This window comes from Fomitopsis serialis, assembly GCF_022376445.1.
Source record: "Fomitopsis serialis strain Sig1Antser10 chromosome Unknown B0H18scaffold_23, whole genome shotgun sequence".
Lineage (NCBI taxonomy): Eukaryota > Fungi > Basidiomycota > Agaricomycetes > Polyporales > Fomitopsidaceae > Fomitopsis > Fomitopsis serialis.
This window is the reverse complement of record NW_025954983.1, coordinates 331,729-345,889: the sequence shown is the minus strand read 5'-3', so window position 1 is coordinate 345,889 and position 14,161 is coordinate 331,729. Positions and strand designations below refer to the sequence as shown.

Below are 14,161 nucleotides of genomic sequence, written 5' to 3'. Positions count from 1 at the left end.
ATCGTGGCGGAAGCAGAAAGGCGGTCATGTGATTGCGTTCAGTGGGCCATTGTTTTACTGGCACGCATAAGCGTACTGAAGTACATATCTTCACTTCGAGCTTTAGAAGTCAGGGCTTCACAGAAGCTAGCTTTACAGGACTCATGTGCGGTACAGCAGTCGCTCTAAGTGGAAGAATTAGCTCAAGCAGATCAGCGGTCTTCAGGAAGAGGGGTGCCAGTGCACTGGCACGCGTTCAGATTGTGCTGTATCATTGGCAAAGTAACTTGGTTGAACGCAGCGATAGACTCGGATAGAGGCACAAAAATTGATGGCGACAATTTCGTGCTCATGAAAGCATTGTTGTGAGGCATCATCTTAATCCTACATACATGACCCGAAGAGATGCACCACCGTGACTGAGATACATTCGATATTATCGCAATGAAGACTCGTCACGCCTCTTTATGCTTCCCGGAGGTGTCATCCAGTGCGTCTTGAGCATCCGGATGATGTCCCAGTATCTCGTGAGGATCAACATCGTCCCCGAAGACCTCTGCCATCTGTTCCAACGATTTCCCTGACGAGGTGGCAGTTTCAGTTTTATCTGGTAATTAGAAATGGCGGTCACGAGCGCACCTTTCGTCTCGGGGAAGAAGAGTGCGATCAAGCAGAAGTCGACGAAGTTGAGGAGAATGAATAGCAGGTAATACCTCCAACCTACGTTGTCGATAGCCATGTTGGATACCTAGTAGTACAGGAGGATGGGAATCAGAGACGCAGACTTTGCAGGACAAGAAATAAACCTACCTGAGAGAACAGCACGTTGAAGGCCCAGTTCGCGCATACTGCGACTGCCGTACCGATAGATCGCGTCTTCGTCGGAAACACCTGTACACAGTAGCTTTTTATCTTTGTGTCTTGCCATGCGCAAGCACTGAACTCACCTCAGACGTCAATACCCAGCTGATCGGTCCGAAGCTCAGCGAGAAGAGGATACTGGTCAGGAAGATCATGGCAATTCCAGCACGCTGAGCAGGATGATTGTCCGATGATCCCGGTGGAAAGCTTGCGACTATGGCAGTGAGAACGGAGTACGTAGCAACAAAGCCGGCCGCGCCAAACATGAGTGGTTTCTTCCGTCCGACGTTGTCGAGGATACATGTAATGAATCTGCAGCGTTCGTTTCAGTAGACATCGCAAATCACCCGACATGCAAGGACTAACATGAAGTTCGTGATAGGGCCTACGGCGCCGTAGATCCCCTGAATGAGCAGTGATTGTCCGGAGCTCAGACCGAGCGACTGGTACATCGATGGTCCAAAGTAATTGATGACTGCGACATACGTGGAAGACCTTGAGCGCATGAGACACAAGAATATGCAGGGAATACGACACCATTGATCCCTGAGAACTGTCCGAAGACCTGCACTCCCACAGCAACCAGAGTACGCTTGAGCATCGCCGGCGTCTCCCAAAGATCATTGAGTCGTCGGGATCTTGTCGTCGTCTCAGCCCTGATCGTGAGCTGCATGTCAGTGAACTCGGCGTCTGCGGACTCCTTCTTCTCAGTGGATTCCACTCCATGCAGCTTATAGACGACCGCCCGAGCCTCGTCGTCACGATTTTGCTCGAGAAGCCAACGCTGAGGTGAAGGACTCAGCACAAACGTACGCTCTGCTGGAATAGTCAGCTTACTGGCGAATAAGGCAGAAATTGAATGCCGACGAGCAGCATGAAGGCAGGTACAAGCTACGGCAATGTATTACCACGCAGGCTGTGCGACGCTGACCTGGGTTTGACGGACCTGTAGACCCAACGCGAGCCGCCAGCTTCCGTAACCGTTAATGTATTGGCAGCCATAGCCGACCTATGGGTAAGACTTCTGAGACGCATGCTCTAATAAATCGGCGGTGCTATGCATACCCAATTCGCAACAATGAACCCTATGCCGATCATTTGCTGAGCCAGACCTACGATGAAGCCGCGGATTCTTGGCGGTGCGATCTCCGTCTATAGACAGCAGATATTAGAGCAAGCTTCCGTAAAGAGGTAACGCTCTGACGTTGTACAATGGCACAGACATGGACAGAATTCTGCAAGTGGAGTGGTCAGTATGGACGTCATTGGTAATACAATGCGACAAGCACCCTATGGCAAAGCCCGCAATGATACGACCTATGAGCATGCAAGCGAAATTATTTGCGCCGGCTTGCATGGCACATCCCCATAGGTCTATGAGAGCACCTAGCTGATAAAGCAATCCCTTGTCACAGCTGATACAGTTCTGCAGTCGAGCAACAGACCTGTATGCTCCGCTTTCTCCCTATTTTGTCACTCGTCCTGAGACCCACTTAGACATGTAAGACCACGACGGGCGAACGATAGATCGACATACCATCCTGCCAACATGCATCCGAAGAAGCATCCACCTACGCGGAGCACATGAGCTAGTTCAGTAGGCGTCGGTAGAATGAGTCGCACCCGTGAACGTAGAGACCACAGCTCCAGAAAGGCTACTGTACTTTGCAGGGTCGTCGACGAAGTCCTCAAACTGGCCAAATGTAATGACGGAGGCGATAACTCCACTACAATGACATGTAAGTCAGCCATTGCTGCGATGTCCCAGCTGCAGTTCTTCACCTGTCATAACTAAACATTTGCAGTGTTGATAAAGATGTTGAGCTGGGCCTCAGACGACAGAGAGTTGAGCATACCCGAAGAGAAATGACCCTGATGAGTATTGCGTTGAACTGGGCTACGCGCTTGAGAGTCATTGTGGCAGCGACGTACCGATAGAGCAAAATATGGCAATGAAGATGTTATACACCCGACCCATGGTTCAGTAAAACGGCGTTCAGTAGCGACCCGCAGGCTGTTTGTGCGATTGTGCGCGAAGACGCCGCAGTAAAAGAATCACACGAGAAGTTAGCCTCGACATTTATATTGGCGGATTCGTGAGTGCAGTTCCAGGTGCAGTTCAAGGCACAACATTGCACAGAAGCATCGTGCACCATAAGTTAGGTTACTCTGGATCACAGGATCCAGGTCTGCTGCACGACACCGAGAAACGAGTAGTCCGACTGGTTGCTCCGTAGGTCATGCGGGGTAGAATAGAGCAGACACGGCGGTCCGGGCCATCCGCCATGATCCGGATCGAGGTAAATAGGCTTTACACACAGCAGCAGAACCAATCGGGGAAACGAGGGCCATCTGCTTCCGGAGAGTACGGGATAGTCTGATGCCACAAGTTCAAGGCCAGCCACGCAAGGACGCCGGCACGATTGAACTTTTGAAATAGAGCCTTCATACAAGGCAGACAACTTGCAAAACATTTGTGGGAAATTTGGCCCATAGACGACATCAAAGGGCATGTTTCCTAGGCAGTCATTCCTGCTCCGATTCAGGGAAGTACTGTGGGATGAGGTCCCTAAATGTCGGTTCAGTATTTAGAGATGCTCTTCCCTAATATGTCGATGCAACTCACTCGTAGACACCCTTGTCCTTGTCGCTCCAAACAACGAAGATGACACGATGCAACTACCAGGTCATGTCAGACAGCTAAGAACGATTTGTTACTCAGTCGACGTACGGATTCTCCCTCGTCCGAGTCTAGAAATTGTCGTACGGTATCGAGTGCGATGTGGGTAGCGTCTTCTATCGGATAGCCATAAATTCCGGTGGAGATCGAAGGAAATGCCTATGAACACAGATCGGCGAGTTAGATAGGCTAACTCATGTTGTTGAAAAACCAGAACGCCTGCTCACGACGTGCTTGAGAGAACTCTTCACTGCTATCTGCAGGCTTGTCTGGTAGCACGATTTCAGCTGTTCCGCCTTCCCTTCGACATTATGGTCCGAGTAGATGGGCCCCACGGTATGTATAATATGCTGGCTGAATGTTTCTGCGTGACGATGCCACTCATTCTCGCGGAAAGGCGCACTCACGCAGGTAGGTCGTATCCTTTCGTAATCTTCGAGTTTCCTGTGTCGCAACCATTCAGAGTGCGGCCTGTCGAATTATAGTTTATATGGAGAAAAGTGACATTCGGGATTATAATTCAATACTCACATTCGTCCAGAAGGTGAGGCCCTGCGGCGGCATGGATGGCACCATCGACTGCAACATGCTGGCATCAGTGGGATACAAACGAGGATACAAGTACTTACCGCCTCCTCCGCCTCGATTGCTGTCAGGTCTGCATAGTAGACCAAGAAAATATGGTGGTTGTACTTACCTAGTAAGCTTCTGTTTGCTGCATTCACGATAGCATCTACCTCAAGTTTGGTGATATCCCCCTGGCTACCAATATTTGTCGTACAAGAGAATGCATAGAGATCGAACGCGAGATTACCCACTACAAAGATACTCTGTCCAGGTACTGATCTTTCGGCTGGTATCGAAGCGCGCTGGCCCGAAGAGCTGCCGCCTTGTACAGCTCACGCAAGGTAGGGATCTTCGACAGGCCCACTGCAGCCATTCGGTCGATATGTGGATGATAGGCACTTGTGCACAATGGTAATCCTCCCAGGCAGAGATGAGGGTCGGTCTGAAGCGCGAAGTCAGAGCCACTTGCCTTGTGGCATCCGATCCCTTTTTGGCAATCTGCATCTAGGAACCGTCACGTGTTCTGACGCACTGGAAAGCACCGCGCGTTGTGGACACCGACGTCCGACGAGCACCGCGCCGCTCTGCGGGTTATCAAATGGCCCGCCCTCGAGACACGCGCAAGCCGTGAAGCAACCAAGCTGTTCTTCTGCTCCTGCTTTGATAGACCGAATTCGCACTAGGCAGCATACCTAGCCAAATTCCGACTCGGGAGGAACGAATCGGACATGGACGAAGAGCAAACGAGTTCGCTGCTTGGACCAACCCCGGAAATGCTTGCGTCTGTCAAGGTCTTTCCGCTCATCCCAGCCATCAAGCGAGATGCTGAAGTGAGTACACTCCAGAGACATGTTATTTAGGCTAACGGGTGCTTCAGAAAGACATCGGTGCGTGCCAATGCATTCATGCATGCACATATGAATGACACCACTGCCACGTAGACACGGCACTAAGCTGGGAGTACGCATTTCCTCGTTTCTGAGTACTGTAATCATGCCTGACACGCATATAGCCAACTTACTGCGTCGGATATTAACTTTGCCGTTGTTCGCCCATTGGTCTTCAAGTATGCCAAACTGGACAATTTGGCGGTGGTGTACGCGTGTTTCGTGGTCCGCTCGCACTTCCTTTCGGAAGCCCAAGAGAACCTTGCATACTCGGGCGTCATGTATTCCAGAGCAAGCCTCTGTGAGATCCTCGCCATGAAGCTTCTTGGGACGTTCGCTTCCACCAAGATCCGATTAGTGGCTGCCTTGACTGCTACTTGGAGTCCGCTTGCAGGTGCACCTCTAGACGTGATACAGGAAGTGAAGTCCATCATGGGGACTGAGGAGCAGGATGATCCGCAGTGTGCTTTGGAGGTCAGTCTTTCGTCCTTGTGAGAGGACATCTCGGTGTCTCATCTTCAATGTCAGCTCGCGATCTCCACGGAAGCCAAGGCCTTCTTGTCCGCACCTGTGGTCCAAACTGTGGTTAACGATATATACTCAGGGAGGGTCATCTTCTCCATGGCGTCGACCCATTCTGTTCTCGCTGACAACTACAAGCCACGTGCAATTGAGATGTACGACTATCGGAAAGCACCCTTCCTTGACCACTACCGGCTGCGCGTGCCTAGATATGGCGCAATTTTGGAATTCTTAAATTTTGCTCTTTTGCTGACCACATTTCTTCTGTGTCTGTCCAGTGAGTGACAACAGTATGTTGGACGGACGCGTGCGCGTATAATGACCTCCTGGCACAGATCGAGAAGTCGGCACAGTGAATGGATTCGAGATTGTGTTCATACTATTCGCTACTGCGTTCACGCTCGAAGAGTACACAGCCTCAAAGGAGTATGGATGGGGCAGTGAGTACCTGAACTGTCTGTAACACGTACTTCGAGCTCACCGTGTTCTTGTCAGTGTACATGGCCAGTGTAAGTCCCACGAGTTTGTTTATATGGCTGTCCGCGCTTGAGCTCTGTGCTAGATGTGGAACGTATTCGACACATCGTTCGTCGTGGTGTTCTTCGTGTACCTCGGCTTCCGCATCAAAGGTCTCGCGCATCATGACGGTAAGTCGCACAATGCCTGTCGCGTGCATTCTTTTTTATATGCTATGTTTGCGTTCGCGCAGTCGGTGCATCTGAGATGGGATTCGACATACTGGCTTGCGGCGCATGCATCCTATTCCCTCGGTAAGCCAAGGTCTGACGAATTCCGGCTGTATCTCATCACTGATTTGCAATGCAGTCTGGCATTCTTTGCCATCTCGAACAACGTGGTAGTACTGTGAGGTGGCCTTCTTATCCACATGTTCTTCTGCTAACTTCGCATCAGAGCTCTACGCGCGATGATTGTGGACTTCATATTCTTCATCGGCATCGCAGCTATATGCTTCTCCGGGCTGCTCTTCACGCTACACAGCTTAGGTATTTGTTCCCCGATGAGTTCATCTTAAGGCTATGGCTGATGTAGGTTTGGGCTTGTCCTGAAGCCGAGGACACGTGGAGTGTGAAGGCTATCACCTGGCTAATGGTCCAGATCTGGTTCGGAAACACATATCTCAGCTTTGCGCAGGCTTCGAGTTTTCATCCCGTGTTCGGGCCAATTCTCATGACCATGTTTGCTGCGCTCTCAAACACGCTACTGCTCACCAGTGAGTCCATTCTCTGTAGGTTCAGCCCGTCTGATCAAGGCTGATACCAAACTCAGTTCTGATTTCCATCCTTACCAACACCTTCGCGCAAATCGACGCTGTAAGGCCTAGCACTCATGATAAATTGAGAACATGCACTGACCTGCTTTGTCTTTCATAGAACGCTAAACAGGAGGTGAGAAGACTTATTTGTGGATTATAGGCTAGTGCTGACTGGGGACCATCAGTACCTCTTCCAATATGCGATATCAACTATCGAGGGGTAACGTCCACTGAAAATTTCCTACCACGAGGCCCATCATGACCATTGCATTCTTCAGGGTCAAGTCCGATGCCCTCTTCAGCTATCAGCCACCTTTCAATCTACTCGCCTTTGTCATCCTTTGGCCAATAAGCTTCGTCGTATCCCCTCGGACGCTGCACTCCGCTAACGTATTGCTGATCAAACTGACGGTGCGACTAATTTTCTTCTTGGCCAACGTTTATCTCACCCAAAGCAGTCCTTCCCTTTCTTGATCATTATCAGCCTTTACGAAAGGTACCTTGCCCAGCGCCAGACATGGCGGGAGGGTGACGCCGACCAGAGTTTCTACTCACGCCTAACGCGCAACGTGAAGAGGATACCCTTATTCGACTTGCTTGGATCCGGCTCTGCAGATGTCTACGACGCTATCTTCGACGTCGAAGTCTCACACGAGACCGACCTCTTCGATTCTGATGACGAGCATGAAGACGAACGCACCGCGGTGCCCGGCGGGACCCTGCTCTCGTTCCCCTCTCGCGACAACCTACAGCCTCTCCCAAGATCTCCCACGCGCCCATCTCGTCCGCCCTCAGCCCAGCCAGGACCAGAAACTCCTAGACACAGACGACGCGTGAGTCTACCGCGCTCGCCCCCCTTGGCGAGGAGCCGTAGTCGTCGTGAGGGCGTCTCACCTAGTGTTTCGCCGCGTCCGCGGAACATCACCCTGACTGCAGTGCCGGCTTCGAGCTCCGGGGAGATGCAGACAGCTGGGTCGCGCAGCCCGTTGAGTAGGTTGTACAGCACTCGGGCTAGCGGCTCCGCGAACCAGCTCGAGCGTGTGAGCTCTGCTGCAGCCGGGATGGACGCGGGCGTCCGCAAGCTGGAGGCTATGGTCGAAGATGTGAGAAGCTTGCCCGTAAACAAGCTCAAGGACGAAATGAAGGAGCTGCAGGTGCGTGGGCGCGGTCGTTGTCTGTCAGCGGTTCCGCCTTGTATCCAGCGTGCCAACGGCGAAGAGCTGATGATGAATGAATGTCTTCCGCAGGATCGGCAAGCCCGGATTGAGAACCTGCTGCTCGTGCTCACGCGTGGAATGCGCAACGAGAGTACATACCATCAGTCTCCCAGACACGATACGATATGACGCAGTTCCGCATACCAAAAGGTATTCCTTGTTCTCCTAGTCTAATTATACCGACTATTATGTCTACGCTGATAGTGTACGCAATACCCAAGTGAACTGTATCCAGATTCGAGCATCGAGAAGTCGACGGAGAAATGCAGCGAAGCAACGAAGCAGCATGCATGAGACAAAGAACAAAGTGCAGACAAGCACCGGGTTGCAAGATGAGATGAGCATGGTGATAATACAGTGGATGGTGTGGGCGTGCCGCCGAGTACAAAGTATCCAAGTCCCGAAAGTGGAGGGCTGGGCGCAATGAGGCAGGCTGGGCCAGCGAGCCGGGTAACTACGACGTTGGCCGGTGCCGCGCGGACGCTAGAGCAGGTGAGAGGGAATGGGCTATGATACAACAGCGAAGAGCAGGCAATAAACAATGTCCGGCCGTGCGAGACAATAAGGTGGAGCGCGCGCCTGGCACTAGGCAACAACGATAGGACCGGCCGATAGAGCGAATGGAGGAGACTCAACGCCGCACCGTGACTATTGCGACGGCTGGCGTTCAGAGTTCAGTGCGATTGAGGCATGGGATAGGGTGTCTCGCGTCCCGATGCATCCTGCTCCTCGAACGGCGTGCCCGGTCGCGATCGCTCGACAATGGTGGCCGTTGGCTGCACTGTGTTTGTCGTCGACTGAGTGACCTCGACAGCCTCTGCATCTGCTTCGTGCCCTGCGCTCGTGATCGGCTGATTATGCGGGTAATACGACATTCGCCGGCTCTTCGTGAAGTCGTATATCGTGAATCTGCGCGCGCAACACAAGTGAGCCACACCAGGCACAGGGGGGAGCTCGCTGGGACGCACTGTTCTTCAAGCTGTCGCAACTCGGGCTTCATCTTCTCAAGGTCGGGATGCGCCTTGCGTTTCGAGTGTGTAAGTGGTTTCTCGACCATCAAGAATCGTCGAGCTCATGCGACACGTCGAAATTGGCCTTGCTGATCTGTGATGGAGGTCGTCAGCGTTTCCGGTGACAGGAGGCAGTGTACACGGTGGAAACGCACATCAGGCACGAAAGGCGGTTGTGCATCTTTTTGCTCGAGCGCATCCCAATCAATGGACGCGAACCACGGGTGTTCCCTGATGTCGGGAATATCACGGCCCCTGCCCTTGCATCCCAGACGCGTCTTGGTATTCCTGTCCAGGAGCTGCCGACGCGTAGGTCAATATGACAGATGGCCAGACATCAGGGGGTGGCGTGACGGGAACGTACCCCGCGTAGTACGTCTTGACCCTCTGCACTGCAGAGCTCGTTGGCCTTGCTGGGAAACCGGAGAGCGTCTTTCATGATGGAGTGCTTCATCTTGTCAGCGGTCCGGCCATCAAACGGACGTCTGTGAAACAACAGTTCCCAGACGACGACACCGAGGCTCCACCAGTCGACAGACCAAGTGTAGCCCTTGTGTCCGATGACCTCCGGGGCCATGTAGGCCATACTCCCAGCCACGCTTGTATGCAGGCGTCGTTCGGAGTAGTGGATGGCGACGTTGAAGTCCGTTATGTGGACGTGGCCCATGGAGTCAAGCAGCACGTTGTCGGGTTTGATGTCCCTGTGCAGATGTTCATATGTTGGGTACCTGTGGGAGAGGGGGCACGCACCTGTGCACGATACCTTGTCTGTGGAGGTACGACAGCGCGGACGACAGCTCTGCTGTCCAGAACCGCACGACATCCTCCTGTATGCGACCCAGTCGATCCAAATGGACTGGTAGGCAGCATGAGAGCGGATAGTGACGGTCATGTGAACACGTACATCGCAGGTCGCCTCCTAGCATGAGGTCCAGCACGAAGAAACAGTTCTCGTCGTCCTGGAATGCATAGCGCAGATTGACAACAAACGGATGGTCGATCTGGCAAGTGGTCAACAGAAGCTGAGGAAACGCAGAAAGGAAACGCACCTCCTCCAGTAACCTCCGCTCCTGTATGATGTTCGCGACCGCCTTCTGCTTGATGCACCTTGCCTTGTCTATGTACTTGAGAGCATAAAGCTTCTTCGTCTTCTTGTGTTCGACGACGCGAACCTGGGGCACGAACGCGGTCAGTTACAGTGCCAGCGCGGTGCGGGGTTAGATGTACCTTGCCAAAGGCGCCTTTGCCGACGGCGCGGAGGAGGTCGAAGTGGTAGAGGTCGACCTCGCCGTCAAGATCGACGGGGTCAGAGCAGCAGCAAAGTGCGGCGCCCATAAGACCTGAATGACAGTGGGGATAGGGAGCGGAGGGAGAGACAACTTATTGTCCCAGAGAACAAGACAGCCCAAAGCCGTGACTGGAAACAAGGCCAGACAACATCTTAGCGCCCAAGTACAGGGCGCCCGGCAGAAGCAGCCTAAATTGAAGAAGTCCCACCACGCCCCCAACGATTTCCCGAGCCGCATCTCCGAACACATACAACAGACATTCCTGGCTGGTACCGTACCTAATTGCTTATTCGAATTCCTGCATCGTCGGAGCTTCTGGGTAACTATTATACGTGACCACAGGGGGCTATTACTGCTAGTAATCAGCAGTTCTTTGTAGGCCAGAAGCTCTCTATTCTTGTACATGAAAAGGGGTGCAACGGTCCCATAGTGTAGCGGTTATCACATCGGATTCTGACTTTGCAGCACAATTCCGGTAACCCAGGTTCGATTCCTGGTAGGACCTCTTTTGTCGTCATTTTGAGCCCTCCATAGCAGCGAAGAGCAGCGAGTTTTGTCTAGAGCAAGAATCAGAATCAAAGTGGACAGTCTGAGTGCGAAGTTTCCTTTTCCGGATAAAGTTTCCCTTTTTGGCTACTGGTGTTTTGATAGGCGCCTGCGCCTCACTGCACTTCGAGCTCGAACCAGCTCGAACCTAGAACTGAAGCTCAGCAACAGTCAGCTATACACGTATCGGTACGTGTATATATGGTAATGCTTGCACCCACAGGGGCCGGGCTGCTTGCACGGCGGCACGGGTAGTGTTCTACATTCAGCCACTGGACTCCGAGTCGGCCTCGCGCGGCGTGCCCTGGCATTCATAAGCTTCCGCATTATTGCTTCATCACAACCCGAACAAGAAATACATCGCGCGGGATTTCACGAGTCCGAGAGCGAGTTGCACGTCTGTCGTCAACCGCAGGACTTGCTCAGTGCCAGGGACAGGGTCGGTACTTGGTGGAATGCTCTGAGCATATCTCAGTCACTGATTGTCCGTGACACCTTCACTACAAAAACAGGACTACTTGCCATCATACCACGAGTCACGTACTGTATTGCTAGTTATTAGTACAAACGCATCATACAACATCGCAGAAAAATACCCAGTAGACTATCCTAGTACGCAATATGGGCCCGCTTTCCCTCCCACTGATCCCAATGCGGCAAGAGCCCCTCCACCAAGAAATGTGCGGTATCTTCTCTCGAGACGGTATACCCGTCTCCGAGCTCGCAGTCCTTGACCCTATACGGCTCCTTCCCATCCTTCTTGTCCGCCTTGCACGCCCCGCTTGTCAGCAACGCCGGCCGGACCGCGACGACGTGCTGCAGCTCGCCGAACGCGGGCAGGCCGGGTAGATTCGTCCAATCCGAGGGGAGAGCCTCCGTGTCGGGTGTCTCGTGCGTCCACTCCCACCCTGCGCAGTGAGCGATGACGCGCTCCATCGCAAGCTTGTCGGCGTGCGGCCCGCGCAGGAAATAGCCGTAGAACGGCTTGAGGAGGAGCGGGAGCTCAGCATGCGACGCGCGCGAGAGCCCGATGGAGGAGATGGCGACGAAGCGCGGCTGCGCGGAGGGTGCGCGGAGGGAGGTGGGCATGGTGGTGACGAGGTTGAGGAAGGACTGAGTGCAAAGGTTTGGTGGGGTGATGATGAAGCCTTTCGTCGCGTAGAATGAGGGTACCCCACCTATATCACCAATGTATGCTTAGCTATTGACGACGCAAGGAATTAGGGACACAACTCACCGACACTGAAAAGGACAAGGTCGACAGTATCATTATTGGCACCCTGTGCCGCCTCCCAGCCGCGCTTCACATCTTCTGCCTTCAAAGCATCGCCCTTGACGAGGCGTGCGGTTCCGGCACGGATGTGAGGCTGAATCGCCTCGTCGTCGTCGAAGACGGAGGTCGAGCGCAGGAGGAACGTCACTATTGCGCCTTTGGCTGTAGCAAAAACGATGTTTAGATAATCTGCTGAGCGATGAAATATGACGACGAATGAACCCACCAAGCAGTCGACGCGCTGCATGGTAGCCGATGTTGCGAGATGCACCGATGGCGAAGACGTTCATTGTGCGATGCTAGACAAGTAGAGATGCTAACTGGTCGAAAGATGATGCTTATCGGCGGCACCCCTGTCGTCTTTTATACCAGCTCTCGAATATGCATGCCCGAGTGACCGGATTCCGGAACCCCTGACGCGGCATTAGTCGACAGGCTACTGCTCGGCGCACGGAAGCGCAGTACAAAATCCGCGTACTCTCCGCATGGATCGACATGAACAGCCACCGTGTGATGCACCCGTGGTCTCGTACCCATCCGATGGGAGGATGTCGCACCCTACCACCGCACATTAATGTGTGGTGGTAGGGTGTGACATCCTCCCATCGGATGGGTACGAGACCATGCACCCGCAGCTGTCATTGCAGTCAATTGGACGCAGTGATAGCTCAGCGCTCATCTATACTTATCATGTCACTCACCGGGGCTGAAACGAGTCACTACCTGGTTCGGCCAAAGCCCGAGCCACCGAGTATGTATCGAACTTGTTGAACCCGTTTGAGTGTACTACTTCAAGTTATTAGTCCACCAACGAGTCGCGCAGCACTGGCATCTGGATGGGGTCACTACCTCGTTCGGCCAAAGCCCGCGCCCCCGAGCCTGCACAGACCTCGGGTGTAGTCCGCTAATCGCTGAGAAAATGAGGAGACTCATCACCATCTGACATACAACTTGAAGCCGGGCATGGGAGAAGCAATACAGGCAGGAGCACGCCGACGATCGCCACCGTACTCAGTACATAATTTGAGCGATATACTCAGGGCATGCATACAGTGGGCCCCACGAACAGACAGACGTACACTTGACCGCTATGTCCTGCGCCTTCGAGGCGAGGAAGAAAGTGACCGCACTAGCGGCGACGATAGGCCGCATAGGCTCGGCGACCTAGAGCGCAGACGAGTCAGACGGATGGAGTGCAGGAGTGGCCACTTGCGGAGGCCCAGGAAGCTCATGTTGGGATGTAGTCTGTGTAGAAAACGGCATGAGCTGATCTGGGTCAAAGCCAAAAACACCAACACTGTACTAGGCTTAGTTGCGTTGACATTCACTTACCGTTCTGGACTTGAGGATTCCCTGATGTATCAAGAGCAATGCTTGTATACTCGTCGAGACACAAGAGTACACCTGGCTGGGAGGTCAGAGGATGGTCAATCGAAGTGAATAGATTCTTCTCTCGTCGCTCCTTTCGAACACACTCATGACCAGCTAGCCTCCCGAGCTTCGCAGCAAGAAGCCTTGACGACAGCCAAAGCTCGACAACTCGATACTGTACAATGAAACACACTACATCGTGACAAGACGCCGCACCGCCGGTGCGCATCACAATACCGTGACACAGCAAACACAGCATCGACGACTCGGACAACATTGAGCCTATATGCAGTAGTACTATCTGACACACCTAAAGTTCTTCCAATCCATACAGAGCCACTGCTCACAACACAAGGCCGTTGTTCAACATGGTGAACAGCAACTCCTTCCATAGACCCGCGTGGAGCCGTGGGTTCAGCCAGTTCGGATCGAGCGAGAACATATATGTCATGACTCGGTGCCCAGTGTACTGCGACCCAGCAACTCGCAGAAGGACAAGCATTGAGCCACATGGCCCATGAACATCCGTGGCCTCCTCTCTGCATCTCTGGAGCTTGAGGCGCAAACCTTCGCGCTCCCGTGGCGGGAAGTATGCCAACGTTTCCTGCTGCGCGTCCGTGACACAGAAGCGCATCTTTGGTGGTAAATGGTGGGCATATGACCTGGTTTGTAGGTCAATGACCAGT

General features: G+C 53.1%; 6 protein-coding genes and 1 non-coding gene across 7 annotated transcripts; 2 read left to right on the top strand and 5 right to left on the bottom strand.

Moving 5' to 3' along the window:
- Positions 1 to 307: 307 nt before the first annotated feature.
- On the bottom strand, positions 308 to 2,887 carry B0H18DRAFT_1000284 (general substrate transporter). Its single transcript, XM_048028207.1, has 15 exons — positions 2,773 to 2,887; positions 2,697 to 2,712; positions 2,464 to 2,567; positions 2,334 to 2,411; positions 2,130 to 2,226; positions 2,045 to 2,075; positions 1,906 to 1,992; positions 1,787 to 1,849; positions 1,678 to 1,731; positions 1,378 to 1,624; positions 1,207 to 1,315; positions 927 to 1,152; positions 790 to 870; positions 619 to 727; positions 308 to 559 (listed from the first exon to the last, which is right to left on the bottom strand). The coding sequence occupies exons 1-15, from the start codon at positions 2,816 to 2,818 to the stop codon at positions 435 to 437; spliced, it is 1,473 nt and encodes a 490-aa protein (XP_047894938.1). The 5' UTR covers positions 2,819 to 2,887; the 3' UTR covers positions 308 to 434.
- A 157-nt stretch (positions 2,888 to 3,044) lies between these two features.
- B0H18DRAFT_1000276 (A1pp-domain-containing protein) lies at positions 3,045 to 4,462 on the bottom strand (the record flags this gene model as incomplete). The annotated part of the gene is made up of 9 exons (XM_048028206.1): positions 3,045 to 3,409; positions 3,467 to 3,519; positions 3,572 to 3,679; positions 3,748 to 3,874; positions 3,928 to 3,991; positions 4,052 to 4,099; positions 4,150 to 4,161; positions 4,218 to 4,282; positions 4,339 to 4,462. Coding segments are annotated over 9 exons (644 nt in total), but the record flags the coding sequence as incomplete, so codon positions are not given.
- Positions 4,463 to 4,655: 193 nt separating this feature from the next.
- Positions 4,656 to 8,361, top strand: B0H18DRAFT_246372 (uncharacterized protein). Its single transcript, XM_048037270.1, has 18 exons — positions 4,656 to 4,917; positions 4,965 to 4,974; positions 5,029 to 5,047; positions 5,100 to 5,448; positions 5,503 to 5,773; positions 5,832 to 5,936; positions 5,992 to 6,005; positions 6,059 to 6,143; positions 6,206 to 6,266; positions 6,322 to 6,360; positions 6,409 to 6,500; positions 6,566 to 6,727; positions 6,784 to 6,827; positions 6,888 to 6,902; positions 6,955 to 6,989; positions 7,048 to 7,180; positions 7,228 to 7,923; positions 8,017 to 8,361. The coding sequence occupies exons 1-18, from the start codon at positions 4,816 to 4,818 to the stop codon at positions 8,113 to 8,115; spliced, it is 2,331 nt and encodes a 776-aa protein (XP_047894936.1). The 5' UTR covers positions 4,656 to 4,815; the 3' UTR covers positions 8,116 to 8,361.
- Positions 8,362 to 8,660: 299 nt separating this feature from the next.
- Positions 8,661 to 10,331, bottom strand: B0H18DRAFT_1084455 (kinase-like protein; the record flags this gene model as incomplete). Its single annotated transcript, XM_048031793.1, has 9 exons — positions 8,661 to 8,895; positions 8,955 to 9,034; positions 9,070 to 9,090; positions 9,152 to 9,295; positions 9,361 to 9,697; positions 9,747 to 9,852; positions 9,901 to 9,997; positions 10,046 to 10,168; positions 10,224 to 10,331. The coding sequence occupies 9 exons, from the start codon at positions 10,329 to 10,331 to the stop codon at positions 8,661 to 8,663; spliced, it is 1,251 nt and encodes a 416-aa protein (XP_047894935.1).
- A 374-nt stretch (positions 10,332 to 10,705) lies between these two features.
- Positions 10,706 to 10,790, top strand: B0H18DRAFT_t77. Its single transcript has one exon. It is a non-coding gene; the product is annotated as a tRNA-Gln (tRNA).
- Positions 10,791 to 11,347: 557 nt separating this feature from the next.
- On the bottom strand, positions 11,348 to 12,661 carry B0H18DRAFT_246357 (uncharacterized protein). The gene is made up of 3 exons (XM_048037269.1): positions 12,331 to 12,661; positions 12,069 to 12,266; positions 11,348 to 12,009 (listed from the first exon to the last, which is right to left on the bottom strand). Exons 1-3 carry the CDS (start codon positions 12,392 to 12,394, stop codon positions 11,441 to 11,443), a joined length of 831 nt encoding a protein of 276 aa, XP_047894934.1. The 5' UTR covers positions 12,395 to 12,661; the 3' UTR covers positions 11,348 to 11,440.
- A 242-nt stretch (positions 12,662 to 12,903) lies between these two features.
- Positions 12,904 to 14,109, bottom strand: B0H18DRAFT_953931 (uncharacterized protein; the record flags this gene model as incomplete). The annotated part of the gene is made up of 6 exons (XM_048042228.1): positions 12,904 to 12,983; positions 13,184 to 13,268; positions 13,314 to 13,375; positions 13,437 to 13,508; positions 13,669 to 13,757; positions 13,823 to 14,109. 6 exons carry the CDS (start codon positions 14,107 to 14,109, stop codon positions 12,904 to 12,906), a joined length of 675 nt encoding a protein of 224 aa, XP_047894933.1.
- Between the last annotated feature and the right edge of the window lie 52 nt (positions 14,110 to 14,161).